This window comes from Oncorhynchus clarkii, chromosome 2, assembly GCF_045791955.1.
Source record: "Oncorhynchus clarkii lewisi isolate Uvic-CL-2024 chromosome 2, UVic_Ocla_1.0, whole genome shotgun sequence".
In the NCBI taxonomy this organism is placed as follows: Eukaryota; Metazoa; Chordata; class Actinopteri; order Salmoniformes; family Salmonidae; genus Oncorhynchus; species Oncorhynchus clarkii.
In genome coordinates this window covers 60,657,195-60,673,782 of record NC_092148.1, presented here as the reverse complement: position 1 = coordinate 60,673,782, position 16,588 = coordinate 60,657,195, and the positions used below count along the sequence as shown (strand labels likewise).

Here is a 16,588-nt window from a genome sequence, read left to right as displayed (position 1 = left end):
CTTCAGCTGATTAATTAATCCTAATTGGTGGTTGAGGAGGAGTTGTTGGACCCCAAGACTCTGCTGTATGTCCCCTCCACCTCCGCTCCCTGGCGAGCAACGCCCCTGTTTGATCTGCACTAATCTAATTAACACTTAAACAGGAACACCTGTGCTCTTCACTCGAAGTGCCACCTCCCAGATGGGCCTTTGATGGCTGTGATGGTGGAGGGAGAGCCGGCGGCGAGGGAGGAGAGCTGTTACTCTATCTCTCTCTCTTAACAGGGGCAAGCGTAGCCTAATGGGGCCTATTTCAGTCCCCAATATGTCTGTAACTGGTGGGTAATTGACAGCGATTAGGCTGTGGTCTGATGATGCACCTGATTAGATTACTGTAGGTATTTTTCTGCTCGGTTTCACCGCACCCCTTAAACCAAACCTTGACCCCTATTAGCCCCACACTCATCAGGAAGAGCTGGGGGACACCAGCATCACCAAGCTTATCATCAGCATCTAATTGGGCTGATGAGTCACGATAAATATGGTCAATGCCGCTATGTAATTCCCTGATCAATGTGAAGGAGTGTGCATGTGCCTGTGTGGGTGTGTGCATATGTCTATTCATATGAGGAGGATTAAGAGTGCTTCCATTATACATTTCTACCTGTTTCAAGGAAAATGCACTTTATGCGCCTGTAGATATTCTTCAGTTTTCATTATTTCTGATTGCTCGCCTCTTCAATAGCTAGCTTTCCAAGACGTTAATTAAAGAGGAATAAACTGATTCTTGCTTTATCCTTCAATCTCTTATCAAGTCAGGATTTCCTAGGAGTCTTTCAAGCTGGTGAATTTGAAGCGTGTGAATCCTACAGACTTATCCTTGAGAGCGCTGCTCAACTTTTGACAAATCAAGGCTTTGCATCAAATATTTGTTTTTCTAACAACCACATTCATCTGGCCACATTCATCATTTGACTCCCTTTTGAAATATCTGAACATTCTGCGGTTTACCATTAGCTGGTTAGCACTAGAAAACAGACTATTCAACTTGTTCTGGTGTGCCAAAGGGATGAATCATGTTATTAGCATGGCATATCCAGGGAAAAAAACCTTAATCAATACTAGTCAAAGATCAGAGAGACTCAGGCAGGAAACGGAAATGGACAGAGAGGACAGAAGAGAGAAAATAAATGGAGTACCCTCTGTACTATATGTGCCTCTTGAATGACTTGCTGGAACATTGGGACTTGTTTCACCCTCTTAAGGGTTCAATGGCTCTCTTGTTGTGTGAGGTTTTCTGACGGAAGATCCTTTGATCTCACTGTCATCTTCTCCCACAGAGGGTTTTTAATTCGGAGTTACCAAGCACCACTTTTGCCAAAATAGCAAAGGTTTACATAGAGCATCTATTGTTACCTGCCGACTCATTCCCCTGATGATCCCCTAAATTGAAACGGTATGACATCATGGAGTGGTTTGGAGCCAAATCTGTGAAGCAGCAGTTGACCCATGGGGCCAATCATTCTGGCAGCATGCTGGCAGATTGTGTGCCTGTGGAATAAGAAAAGTGTCTTCTAAACAAGCCTCCTCCTTGGCAGTCGGGGCACCATGAGGTCTGATGGATATGTTTGGACCAAACCGACAGTCATGTTTGCTCGTCCTGAATCATTATGTTTGGTATATTTTTTTATATTGCTGTGTCAGAGCCTCAGTGCCTTAGTCGTTGGGGCTGTTAGTTCTGCATTCCTCTTCATCTCTCAGACTAATTATCGTGTACCTCATGACTCATACATGCTACGTAGCTATGGCTCTGCATGTTTAGTAGGCACTTCCTGAATCATTCCAAAAGTTCCGGAACCACTTGGACATGAAGTGCGTTTACTTAATGAGCTGAAAGTAAGCCAGGAAAAACATCTCTGTGATTCTACAGTGTCTCAAAATCTCTAGGTTCTCGTGATATGTTCATAACATCAATTTTAAGATTGCCACAATGTGTACGACCTCATCTGACAGACTCGATCCAGAACTGGTAGTTGTGTAACAACAGGATGCCAACTGAGTTTGTACGTAGAAGTTTATGATGGAAAACCTAGAGTAATATAATTTTCTCCATTTAACATTGTAGCATAAAAAAGTTTTGACTGAACAAAAACAAACAAAGTATTTCTCAATGACCTTGCAGAGAATTGGAAAAAGATGGGATAGACATGGGATCTAGTTCCATTGTAGAAAACATAAAGAAGTAGAGTGGACCTTGTGGTTCAGCTCGACAGCACTTCAATTTGTGCTTCTAGTGCGTCAACAACTACAATTCTTGTCCTTTTCAACTCAAAACATTATCAAATAGAATGTTTTCTTTATGTTTCATTATTGTGTCGTAATTTCTTTTACCTCTCAAGTGCCCTGAAAAGAGCCATGTGATGTTGGCATGGCGAATAATCAAATATATGTTGTGGTGCATGCTGGGTACTGGGAGCACACCTATACACTCCTGCCTGTACTATGTATTTTTTTTCAGAGAGAGAGAGAGAGTTTTGTTATAGCTAAGGACAGTCAGCTTTTGTTTTCAAAGGCCCCTCATTACGTTCAGGTAGTGCAGAGAGCCAAGTAAGCTCTCCTGGGTAAACAGAGAGGGGCTGCGATATCTCCTACCTGTCTCTCAGCCATCTCCGTTTTTTATAAAAACAATGCTGCCATGTTGCTATTGCTGGTATGGTATCAAGCCCTCTTCAAGGTTGTGAGAGCATTGTGTGTTACCTTCTAGTGTTCAGAGTGATGTGCCTGAGCTGGATCCCATGGTGTGATTCGCTCACTGCCTATCAGGCTGGCTCCCCTCTGAGCAGATCCAGATGGGGCTGGCTGGAGACTACAGTATATGCCATGATCTGATGAGCTGAGCTGTGATATTGTGTACTGTATTGTCCATTAATGCCTCTCTGGGCCTGGACCTGGGCCATTGGCAGTAACTTTGTTATAGATAAGGTTAAAATAAAGGTTGATTGAGAAAAACAAACTACTAATATGGTATAAGTAGTAACCAGAGATCTGGGTTTATTCTCAGATCAATGCTCTTATTCCTATTCATATCAAGTCCAGAGAGTGAAAGAGCCTTGCACAAGGGTACAACAACAGATTTTTCAACTTTTAGGTTCAGCGATTCAAACAAGGGACCTTTTGGTTACTAGCCCAATGCTCAAACCACTAGGCTACCTGCTGCCATGAATGCCAAGAGTTTTATATTTCTGTGGAAGATGGCACAGTACTAGTAGAGGATGGAGTAACTGACAGGGATCATTTTTACTGCATCCTTCCTTCTCTTTCTCTCTCTCGCTCTCCATGCTGATCTACCAAAAGGACGGACAGTGAATGTGTTTTACAGTCTGACAGCGGTTTCATATCAGCAGCGATACAAAACAAATCTTCAGCTGGCTACCACTTCCGTACCTCAGCAAAACCTCGGGATAAAGGTGCTTGGTTAATGACAACACTGAAGAGATGGCATTATACATGTCATTTGTTTTACCCCTTTTTCTCCCCAATTGGTAGTTACAGTCTTGTCTCATCACTGCAACTCCCTTACGGACTAGGGAGAGGCGAAGGTCAAGAGGCGTGCATCCTCCGAAACACAACCCAACCAAACTGCTTCTTGACACAATGCCCGCTTAACCAGCCGCACCAATGTGTCGGAGAAAATACCGTAAACCTGGCGACCGTGTACTGCACCCAGCACGCCACAGGAGTCACTAGTGCAGGATGGGACAAGGACCTCCCTGCTGGCCAAACCCTCCCCTATCCCAGATGACGCTGGGCCAATTGTGTACCCATGGGGTCTCCCCATCGTGGCCAGCTGCAACAGAGCCTGGACTTGAACCCAGAATTTTTAGAGGCACAGCTAGTACTGCTATGCAGTGCCTTAGACCACTGCGCTACTCAGGATGATACATGTAATTTGGGGGGGGGGGGGGGTGGGTGATCAGAAGAATATGTCAGTGAAGATATCAGAAAGACTAGCAGAAAGGATGTACCCTGTTTTACGGAATACAACACAGAGAACGCTTGAGGGGTAGCTGACATTCAAAGAGATACAGTAGGCTGAACAAAGATGGAATCACAGAGGGAAAAGTAAATAAACAGACAGCATAGGGAATGGGATATGATTAAAGGAAAAGAGAAAGGTAAGAAAAAAGTCATATTCAAAAGCTTAGAACTTAGTTAAGCCAAGTTAGACTTTATTTGCTTAGACAGTGAGAAAGTCACTGGAAAAACATTACATTTTAACAATGGTATGAATTCCATGAAAGACAAGGAGAATAGGGAATAAAAGGAGAGGCGAAATAGTGTTGCTCTGTGAGACAGAGTGTCTTTAGGGATATTCATATGATTTCAGTTGGATTTTCTAAGCCTTTTGTGTCTGTCATTATGTTCCTGGGCACTGAAAGGAGGACAGAAGAATACCTACAGGGTTGGCAAGGGGAGCCATCTTCTTTTGAAGGGCCTAGAGTGAACAAAAAGAGCTCTGGAAATGTAGTAATGGCATCACACCTATTCAAGAAGGTAATGCGGTATCTGAGACAGTGGATCACAACCCGTCTGTCTGACTCTGAGCTCCCATGTCTACCTCCTTTGTGATGGAGGAGACATTATTCCTGAAAGCTGTGGAATTATTTTAAGAGAAAATCAGATGACCACATGATGGGATTCATATTTCTAAAAACCTGTCAGTTAATTTGATATGTTCCATTTCATTTAAGTTTTGTATCAGTCCCATGGCTGGCTGCTTTAACTGCAATGACCCATGTTATTCTTTATTTCTTTGAAAAAATATGATTGCTGCATTGACAGAGAACATGTCATCTCCACTTTAAAATAATCGCTGGCACACTGAGATCTCATTCGTGAAAGCTCTTTAAATCAAATCAAATGTGATTGGTCACATGCACATATTTAGCAGATGTTATTATGGGTGTAGCGAAATGCTTGTGTTCCTAGCTCCAACAGTGCAGTAGTATCTAACAATTCACAACAATATACACAAATCTAAAAGTAAAAGAATGGAATTAAGAAATATATAAATATTAGATTGAGCAATGTCGGAGTGGCATTGACTAAAATACAGTCATTTTGGTAATCAGGCCTCTAACTGTTGTGTCATCTGCAAACTTGATGATTGAGTTGGAGGCTTGCGTGGCCACGCAGTCATGGGTGAACAGGGAGTACAGGAGAGGGCTGAGCACACACACTTGTGGGGCCCCTGTGTTGAGGATCAGCGAAGTGAAGGTGTTGCTTCCTACCTTCACCACCTGGTGGCAGCCCATCAGGAAGTCCAGGACCCAGTTGCACAGGGTGGGGTTCAGACCCATTTCCCCGAGCGTAATGATGAGTTTGGAGGGTACTATGTTGTTCATTGACTATAGCCTAGCATTCAACAACATTCTTACATAGGTATTCCTCTTGTCCAGATGGGATAGGGCAGTGTGCAGTGTGATGGCAATTGCATCGTCTGTGGATCTATTGGGACAGTAAGCAAATTTAAGTGGGTCTAGGGTGTCGTAAGGTGGAGGTGATATGATCCTTAACTAGCCTCTCAAAGCACTTCATGATGACAGAAGTGAGTGCTACGCGGCGATAGTCATTTAGTTCAGTTACCTTTGCTCTCTTGGGTAAAGGAACAATAGTGGACATCTTGAAGCAAGTGGGGACAGCAGACTGGGATAGGGAGAGATTGAATATGTTGGTAAACACTCCAGCCAGCTGGTCTGCGCATGCTCTGAGGACACGGCTAGGGATGCCGTCTTGGTTGGAAGCTTTGCGAGGGTTTCCAATCTTTAATGTCTTACGTCGGCCACGGAGAAGGAGAGCTCATAGTCCTTGGTAGTGGGACACCTCGGTGGCACTGTGTTATCCTCAAAGCAGGTGAGGAAGGTGTTTAACTTGTCCGGAAGAAAGATGTCGGTCTCCGTTACCGGGCTTGTTTTCCCTTTGTAATCCGTGATTGTCTGTAGACCCTGCGTCTTGAGTCTGAGCCGTTGAATTGCGATTCCACTTTCTGTGCTGACATTTTGCCTGTTTGATTGACTTACGGGAATGTGTAACGAATCTCGTCCTCCTCTTCTGAGGAGGAGTAGCGAGAAGGATCGGAGGACCAATTTGCAGCGTGGTAAGTCTTCATTATGTAATATTTAATGAATCAAACTTAACACTGAAATACAAAAAACAATAACGGGAACGAACGAAAACCGAAACAGTCCTGTCTGGCGACATACACAAAGACAGAAAATAAACACCCACAAACACAGGTGGAAAAAGGCTACCTAAGTATGATTCTCAATCAGAGACAACTAATGACACCTGCCTCTGATTGAGATCCATACTAGGACGAACACAGAAACCAACATAGAAAAACAAACATAGACTGCCCACCCCAACTCACGCCCTGACCATACTAAAATAAAGACAAAACAAAGGAGCTAGGGTCAGAACGTGACAGAATGACTACACTGTTTGAATTCGGCCATATTCCTAATCACCTAGCCATGGTTATAATGCAGTGGTTCGAGCTTTCAGTTTTGTGCAAATGCTGCCATCTATCCACGGTTTCTGCTTTGGGTAGGTTTTAATAGTCTCAGAGGGTACAAATCTCCTATACACTTTCTGATGAACTCAGTCATCGTAACAGTGTATTCGTCAATGTAAGCACATTTCAAGACATAACCGTATATTTCACTGACCCTCTTATCATAGAAAGTGTCCCAAGTTAGTGAAGTATTTCCAGAGATCTCTAATAGCGTAAACTTGAGAGACACTGGTCATTAAGAAGTTGTCACGCCACTTTAGGACTCAGTCAGATGAAGTGTCTCTGAGCCCACTTTTCCAGGTGGAGGATGTATGGAGCGGGGTTTTTTCTCCACTCACAGGTCTGTGGAAGACCATCTGTTCATGAGGGTTTGATATATCCTCAGCAGTCTGTCACAGACACTTCTGTCACCTACTATCTGCAAGGTGAACACCTCCTGTTCTGCTGCCTCCTGTGTACATACTGTGCGTCTGAAATGGAACCCTATTCCCTATAGTGCACTACTTTTGACCAAGGCCCGCATAGGGCTCTGGTCAAAAACAGTGCACTAAATAGGAAATAGCATGCCATTTCAGATGCAGCCATACAGTACACCCACCCTGGGTGGACAGAACAGAAACCAGGGAGGAGTCTGAGGCAGACAGGGACACCAGTACAACAGCTTTTTGTTTATTAGAGAGGGATGAAGATTTATGTCTGGCACTGGGTAGAGCGTTGGGCGTGGGAGTGAAAGAGCGGAGTAGAGGAGGAGAGTGGTTAAGTGGGTGGGTCAAAGGAGCCTAGATTTACTGCAGATTGATGTGAAGAGTCTCCTGCTGTGCTAAGCTGTGCCATGTTTACAAGCTGCCTCCCTGGTATTGCAAGGAGAGAACACTCTGTGGAGAACACACAGTGGAGAACACTCCGTGGAGAACACTCCGTGGAGAACACACCGTGGAGAACACTGTGTGTGGAGAAGACTCTGTGGAGAACACACAGTGGAGAACACACAGTGGAGAACACAATGTGGAGAACATACAGGGACTTGTAATAAGATACAATAATAGGACAGTTCCTGTTGCATCATACATGGGAGAGCTCAGTGTTTGTACTGTATATCACATCATAATCACGGCTAGAGGAGTGGACTCCAAAATATATAAATATGGGTTGCACTGTACTGTATTCTCTAACGTTACAGTGCTGTAAGAGTGCCACAGTCAACTACTTTGTCTGATTATAGGATGCTGTAATAAAGCAGCTTATGTTTCACCATAATAGAGAAACATGTGTTTCATATACTGTATAACTATACATACCCAGTAGGGAACTTCCAGTAAGACTTTCTGTACTGTTTCCAGTGTCTATGTTACACTATCACTCTATGTGTTGACATGATTATTAAAAAGCGCCTGAGGGGCATTGATCGTCTGGTGTCCCCCTGCCTGGGGTGTGAATGATCCCAGTGTTATCAGTGATGGGAGCAGCATACTGCCTCATCTCCTCTCCTCTCTGGGTCTCAAGGATACTGCCTGGCACCCCTGTGGAGAAGCCCCGTTTTAGGCTGTTACTCCCAGGCTATGTGAGAGATCTGTGAGGCGTGAAGAGGAAAATGAGTTTTAAAAAGAGAGAGAGTGGAGACAAAGAGCTTAGAGGATGCAGGTGATATCACACTATTGTCCAGTGATGAGCCATTGCAATTGTGTGTGTGTGTGTGTGTGTGTGTGTGTGTGTGTGTGTGTGTGTGTGTGTGTGTGTGTGTGTGTGTGTGTGTGTGTGTGTGTGTGTGTGTGTGTGTGTGTGTGTGTGTGTGTGTGTGTGTGTGTGTGTGTGTGTGTGTGTGTGTGTGTGTGTGTGGTTCGCATAGAGCATCTCTAATGAGACCAGTGGAAAAGCAGAGACAGTAGAGGGGTTGGTCAGGGTTGGGGACGGGGGCGGGGTCGTCACACAAATGGCCAATTAGAGCTAGTATTAGTAGTTCCATTTCCCCATCTCATGACTCTCAATTTCATTACAGAATGAAAATGAATGGAATAGTATAGTGATGATGTCTTTGCTTTGAAACATTTCTGTGAATAGATTGTATAGCTTCATCTCATAGTGCCTTTTAGTGACTGATGTGCTGTGGTGTTCCGAGCTGGCAGGGAAGGGAGATGAAGATGGGAGGGTGTGGTGCATTGTGGGTAAGAGAGAGAGGAGATGCCGAGATGTGGGCTTCTGGAGTGTTTTAGTGAAACAGATGGATGACATATTAGTATTGTGATTCTGAAAATGATTAATACCCTTTGCTTTGTAAAGTTGCAACCAAATAATCTATGCTGTATGCACAGCTTCGTATCCCAAATTGAACTGGACTTTTAACCTGCACCTCAATCACACGCCACTTCTCCAACTTATTCTAATGCTTCTTAGCTGACTTGCCTAGTTAAATAAATTAAAGCTGGGAGTCTACAAAAATGTAAAGAAAAATGTTAACGCTTTCATGTCTGCCAAGCATACAAACCTTAACTTCATGTCTTCTGAGTCATTGAAGGAGACACATTGAAACGACCCACCCCCCTGGCTAAGTGTAAACATAAACTACTGTCTGTCATACTTCCATACATCTATTTACAATCATGTGTGCTGAAAGGTGTTCTGCACAGACTGTACATTGTTTCATCTGGTTTACACAAGACATGGATGCCTGACTTTGTCAAGAGATGATGTGTGTGTGTGTGTTGATTTCTATAATGTGATGCACTTTGATTATAACAGACACTTGACATCTGCTTAGTTCTATTTAAATGTATATTAGGAAAAGGTTGTCATGTTGGAGATGTACAGTCACCCACAGAGTACTGCACTACCACCCCCAGACAGGAAACCATACTAGCAACTCTACTTGGTTCTGAGTAGATCTATAATACGCTTGCTCTGAAATGAATCCACACCAACGTTACAATCATGCAGTCTCAACTACATCTTAATTGCTTTTTCTCAGTCAGTCAGTGAATAATTTGTTAGCATTTTGTACTCAGTGGATTCATTTGATCTCCCTCAACGAATCCTGTGCCTAATGATGATTGTGTTGTGTATAACCCCAGAAATGAATGGTTGATAATGACAGGCTTTATGACCCTGTGTGTATCTGTGTGTTTGTCCCTCCAGACGCTGCCCACCACGCAGTACGAGCTGGAGATCGTAGCCCAGGACATGAAGGGAAGAGACGTGGGACTGACAGGAACAGCCACGGCAACCATCACCATCACAGACAAGAACGACCACGCCCCAGAGTTCACCCACTCACTGGTGAGTACCTGCACCGCTGCCTGTTCCCCGCACCCCTATTCCCTGTCCTCTGTCACTTGGCCCCTGTCCTCATTGTTGTCCAAAGGTGGATAAATGTCAAATAACTCAGTGTAATGATGACCAGATGGAGTTGTCATACAGACTAGTGTGTGTATTGAGTTATATAACAAAGTAAATAGTGAGGTCTTGAGATGGGACCACTGCTACCAGTTCTTATCATCCTCCCTTTCTAGTGCTCCTGTTCTGCAGGCAGGTTCACCAGTCCTTGTAGTCCTCCAGTCCCAGCAGAGACCATCACTCCTCAGTCAGATAGACAGACCTTGGAGAAAAACAGCCCCAGTCACATCTATCACTGTAATCGCAGACGCAGCTGGTGACGGGCGTGATTCACATACAGGTGATGGAGTAGGTTTCACACACATAAACACACACATACCAGCAATCAACCAGTTATCCTCCCTGACCTCTGCTTTTCCATTTAAAATGATTGTGTTATAATTCTCGAAGCCTGCCCTAGGAAAGGCACAGTGCACATCAGTCGCTGGCCTGTGCGTGTGTGTTTATGTATGTGTGTGTGTGTGTGTGTGTGTGTGTGTGTGTGTTCACATGTAATGAACAACACATCACAGTAGTCAGGTGGTATGGGTGCACAAGGGAGATAAGGGAGTGTGTCTGTGAGTTTACGCTGCTATGATCATGGTGTTGGTTTCCTTTGTCAGTACAGCCTCAAGGCTCTAGTAGAAACCCTGTATAGCACCCATAACCCAATACAATCGAGGACAGGCTAACCGAATGAACAACAAAGACAACATGAAAGTATGAAAAGGAATTCAAATAGTTTGGGGAGGGGCCTCGTCCCCGAGGGATGATCCTCTGAGCCAGATGCTGTGATGCCGGTAGCCCTATGCGGGGTAGCTGGCATCACAACTACTCCCCCATCTGTGAGAAAGAGGATCCGGTGATCAGCTGGTGGCGTTGGGGAAGTGAAGGGTCGGCTGTGAGCCTTTTGCTGTAAGACGCAATTGAGAAATATCAAAATAGATAATAAACTGAACTTCAATGGCTGTGCTTTTGCAAAGATAAAGACATTTCAACAGATAATGTTTTTTTTTAACGCAAACTGAACCATTTTATTGTCGAAAGTCATATCTTATAAATGTTCTATTAAATCTGTCCTGCAGAGTGTGCTGTCCTTTGGTCTGATATGCGTGTTCAGAAACATGCTTCAGGGCTTGATTTAATACGGCGGGAAGATCAAGAATCAGCCTCCAACTTGTACACAAAACGCATCCTCCTAAAACCTGAAAGCCTCTTACAGGACAGTACTCATCCTGGTGGGATAATAAAATTGATCTGAATCTGAGAGAAACGAGTCCTTCATTTAAGTACATCACAAGATGTATTCCCATTGATCAGAAGAGAGCAGTTCTTAGTGAGCATGTAAAAAGAACATATAGGTAGTGGAGCCAACGTTGAAGAGAACAGCTATGAGTTAGCATGATCCTGATGTTAGCTCACCCTTTTGAAAATGAAAGCACCAGAGCACGCAATGCTTTCAGAATGAATATACGATTTGACAAATCATTTACTCAAGGCAGTCATGGAAATCCAAAATCGTTGAATGAGCACTCAAGTAATCTTGAAGCTTGAAGCACTGGCCCCAGATGTGGAAAGCAGCACGGTTCGCGCTGAACTACTTTGGCTGTTAACTACGAGACTTCAAAGACAAGAGGCATGAAGTTCAGCAAGAACACGTTTAGTGACAAGAGATTGTTATAGAAGTTGTGCCAAGCCCAAGCTATCAGTGGCATGACTGTGCGACAACCAATGAACGATAATCATGCTAGTGACTTTGACATTGTGTGGGGTAGACTGATAGCCAACCAGCCTAATCATGCTTTTTGGAAGATACAAGCATGAAGGGAGATATCTGATTGCTACCAGTAGTTGTGGTATGACCGCCAATGAATTAACATTTATGAAAATGCCTAGAGTGATGAGAAAATAGGCGTACTGAGCTCAAGCAGCACGAATGAAATATTCCCCACTGAAAAAAATGATTTGATAAAATAACAGTGCTATTACAAAGCACCACTTTAAGGTAAAGCTACAACAAAGACAACAAAAGTAACCTACGCAATTAGCCACGATAGGCAAAGGCATGTCCATGTATCTGAACAGAGCGAATGTGGATGAGTCTGCTGTGAACCTTCTGCTGTAAGACGTAAGTGAGAGAACCATTGGTGAATAACAATTGGTGGGAAGAGAGGCAAGGTCCTTATTGCCCAGGTATGCCCATGAGTTGTTTAGCAAGCGGTAAAGTTGCATTATTCAGCTATGCTCATTGGCCATAGGGTAATAGGTGATTAACATTCTGCACGTGTCTAATTGATATAGTAAAAGTGACATGACACTGTGCTGTTGATGAGAACATATCGACAACAGATATAAATTCCTGCTGTGCCCATGGAAAGGAAACAATGTGAATATGTCATGCTTACGGGAGGGAAGGAGCAAGCCATTCAGACTGCCTTACTGATTGAACCTACTCTATCAACCTCATTACCCACCAGCCACACTGTCTCTATTTTTCAGGATCTTAGTGCACACAGAAAACTGCACTTAACAAACTTAACCTATTTGCCTGTTTGTGCAAACTCATGATGCATTTGTCAAAAACTGCAACTGTTGCGTTTTTCTAAAAACTGCAACTGTTGCGTTTTTCTTTTTCTTGAGGTGAAGAAAAAGGCATTAGGCCCTTAAGCAGAGGTCGTAATGTTGAGTTGTGTGGTTTTTAATGGAAATGCCCAGCGCTGTTGTCAGGGTTCGAGACACATCACCTTGAACTTCCGCCAGGCTGGCTCCCATGATGCATTGCGGTGTCAGGGAAGCGTTGTAAGAAGTGGATCTTCACACTGAAATGTTCCGGCTGAGGAGGCATGCTGGGGCCATGCTGAGTGCACTCCGTCCCTGTCCTTACTTAATGTCTCCCATCTTTCTTCTGGGGATCCATTAAACAGCGTGGAGAAATGTATGTCTTTTTTTAAACATAGCCATTTACGTCGCTAAGCTTAAAGTCCTCAACCTGCTCAGCAGCCTCTAACCTGGAATCATGAATCATCTCTTTATGACTTCATACTATTGTGTGTGTGGGTGTCCATGAGTGGGCATGGTTATGTGAATGTGAGCACATTCATAGATATTGAATTCCACTCTCTTGGAAAACCTTTTTAAATAATAGATCCCACTGGGCACAGATGGCAATTCAATGTCTATTCCATGTTGGTTCAACGTCACTTCATTGAAACTACGTGGAAACAACATTGATTAAACCAGTGTACCCAATGAGATCCTTCCGGATATAATATTGAATGTTTTCCAACTGAAAACTCTGTCTATCAACATAATTTCTAATAGAAAATAAAAGCATCTCCTGTTCGTGCTGCGTTCAAGCAGAGAGGAAGACATGTTCTGGTTTACCTTTCATTATTCATCAAGCGGAGAAGAGCTAGGCTGCCTACCCTCCAGAACGCATAGGTGCTGATAAAGTGTTGGCATGACTCCACAACACTGTTGTCTACTTGAAGATGTGCCTAAGTCAACCAGTTGGGATTCACAATGTACCCTGCCTCCCCCATGCTGTTGAAATAGACTTTAGAGTAGTGAGATATAATAAAGCCCCCCAAAGACAAACATGGCTTGTAAGGGATCACACATCCTCTACTGCTCTGTAAACACCATTCAAAAGACGACGTTCAGTTGGATTCGTTTTTTCCTCTGTGTTTCTCTCTTACACTGTGTGAAACATCCCCCTGAAATGCAGTTACCAAGTTCAGATAGATTCTAACTCATTAGAGATTCTGAGTGAAATTGACTCACACAGGTGCTGTCTCCTGTAGCTGGAAGGCAGGCTGGGGTCATCATAGAACAGAATTGTTTCATGTCTGTTAATGATGGAAAGTCTACAGTATGTTACAGTGAGTCAGTGGTAAACCTATCATAGTGTTCCTAGTTTACTTAGACCCTGTACTGGCCATCGGTGGGTGCATACAGATTCTATACACTTAGACCATGTACTGGCCATCGGTGGGTGCATACAGATTCTATACACTTAGACCATGTACTGGCCATCGGTGGGTGCATACAGATTCTATACACACTCATGATTCTGTCGAGCTGCACTAATATTCTCTTTACAAAGTTTCTCTGAGGACCCTGTGTAAATCCAAACTTTTTTCATCTAAGACTAAGTTGCTCTTTCATACTTGGGAATGTATTGCATTCTGTGAAGCATCTTTAGGGGATTGGGCTCCACAATGATTAACTAATCCAATTTTTATAAGAGTGGAAACAAGCAAAGATGATTGGGAATCGCCTGATTCATTTAAAGAATGAATATGTATGCTTGATAGTAGGAGATTAATACCACTCCTGATGAAAACCAACAGCAGTACACCACAGGCTTATGTTGTCTTACATTATGTATGTATTCTATAATCTAATACTGTGCTAATATCTAAGCATCATATTTGACAGATACTTCTGTTGAACCTTGTTCCTATTTGGGCCGCATAGTGTAAAAATAGAACACCAACCAATACCACAACTAGCTACTCCACACAGTGTATGTAATTGGGTATTGTCTGTATGTGTGTTTATTGACCAATGCCGTTTACTGACCAGGGGACTCGGACTATCCCTTTCACTATACATGTCAGCCTTGATCACTGTTCAAGGCTGCTACTCCAGTACAGCACTGACCACTGATCCACAGCACCAAAACACAAATAAAACACAAATAAGGAAAGGTTATACACCCAGTATCAGCCCCCATGACATAATCTCTACTTGTCCTGATGTCTCTCTAACTAAAGTCTGTGGTGACACAGAAAGGAGAGGCTGGTGACACTGCTGCCTGGTACAAGGGGAAAATGTACACCTGCCACCCCCCCCCACTCCCATCTCACCCCCCTCTGGCCCTGGATGATAACTGGCATCTAATTTCTGACTAGCCCGTTCCATTGTCCCATAGCAGCCACTGATCTGGCTTATCAGTCTTGCCACTCAGGGAGACTGACAGCCAATCCATGCCCTCGCTCCCCTGTGGTGACAGGAGAATATGCCCGCCGTCCAAATGATAATGATATTAACAGTGATGGCTGAGACATGGAGGTCTGTCCAACCCAGGGCCAGGCTGAGCTCTCTATCAGGGCTGGGCTGTGTCTCACAGAAGGCTGCCATACGTGTGTCAGGGATTAGAACTGGGCTGCATGATTGCTCCACTAGCTCAGAGATATCTGTTTGTCTGGGAATGTCTGTCTGTAGCTGGGGTGAAATGGTCTATGTCTGTGTGAGAGAAGAGAGTGATAGAGAGGGGCAGGAGGGAATCTGGGGTTAGGACCACTTCAAATGCCTTCTTTGTTTCTGCCTGAATCCTTTGTGCTGACAAAGATATCCAAATACATCAGATTTGGTATTTTCTTTGGGTATAACCTATCAAGGTAGATAAGAGAGTCAATACATTTGGCTTAGCCTTCCCTTTCTCTATCATATTCAGACAAGAGAAGCCATTTGGCATGAGAGTCCATTGGTCATGGTAGGAGACCATGGGGTGTATAACAATTATTTTACATAATTGTGTATGAAGAGATCTGCAATCCATGGATCTCATCATGTCATTTAGATGTTGAGATGAATAGGTAACCTCTCATTTTACCAGACTCTCAGACAGACATAAAGGGATGATTAAGCTGAACAAAATGTGTTTTAGCACCACAATTGTCACAGAACACGTCAACTTTGTTTACATAGCACAGATGACAAGAACACTCACTTGGTTATAATGTCCTCCAAAATGGGACGCATTAGCTCATCACACCATTGACGTAGCCACGGACGCTAAAAGTTAATTGAATCCCATTGTGACGCATGAGGGGACATGATTTGGCAGGCGGACAGTATGCGGCATGATCGGACCTCCTGAAAATGGCTAGAGTGTATGAACACTTGAGTGGATTGTTCGTCCTTCAGGTCTGAAGCATGGAGAGGAGAACAGAAGACACCTCTTCAGGGAGCACTGAAGGGTCACCATTCAAATAGCTCATAGCCTTTTGGTCTCTCTAGTTTTCAAATACAGACCTACCACCAACAACTTAGTCATTCTGTACCATTTCATGAAGTTACACATTTTATTTGGATTATACCACAAGTTCACATTTCAAGGGATGTGACTAAGCATCTCTACAGGCTATCCATTCGTAAAATGAGTAATGTATATGCAAGTATCCGACCATTGTTGGACTGTAATAGATCTTTCTGGACCTTTCTGGACCTTTCATCATCCAGTCAGTATGCCTGTAACGTATGCCTTTTCCCTTTGTCACAAAGCATGTAACATTGAGGGCCATTTCCGTGTTGTTATCTCCGGTATGTCATCTCCGGTTTCATTAAATATTGTAGTTGCTGTTATTGCCTTAAACCATAGCTGATCCTTATCTGACATTCAAAATATAACAGTTTTTCAGCAAGTGGATAGTCAAAAAGCTTTATTTCTGAACTTTGTTCTAACATAATTTACATACTCTGTGCCTAGAGGGTGTTTAGACTAAATCTCAAACTAAATCATATTAAGGTTGTTGTCTTCCTTCCATGTTGTCACTCTTTTAGTGGAGCTCTTAAGGGCATTCCCACTGAGCACTTTTACACTACATGGTGGCAAACTGTAGCCAGTGGTGTAAAGTACTTATGTAAAAATACTTTGAAGTA

At 43.4% G+C, this 16,588-nt stretch overlaps 1 protein-coding gene across 1 annotated transcript in view; it reads left to right on the top strand.

Annotated features, from left to right (window-relative positions):
- LOC139371084 (cadherin 13, H-cadherin (heart)) overlaps positions 1-16,588 on the top strand; it is a 531,337-nt gene that overhangs the window by 401,413 nt on the left and 113,336 nt on the right. The window contains exon 8 of the mRNA XM_071111141.1: positions 9,683-9,823. Coding sequence (XP_070967242.1) covers positions 9,683-9,823 — 141 coding nt within the window. The remainder of the gene's footprint in view (positions 1-9,682; positions 9,824-16,588) is intronic.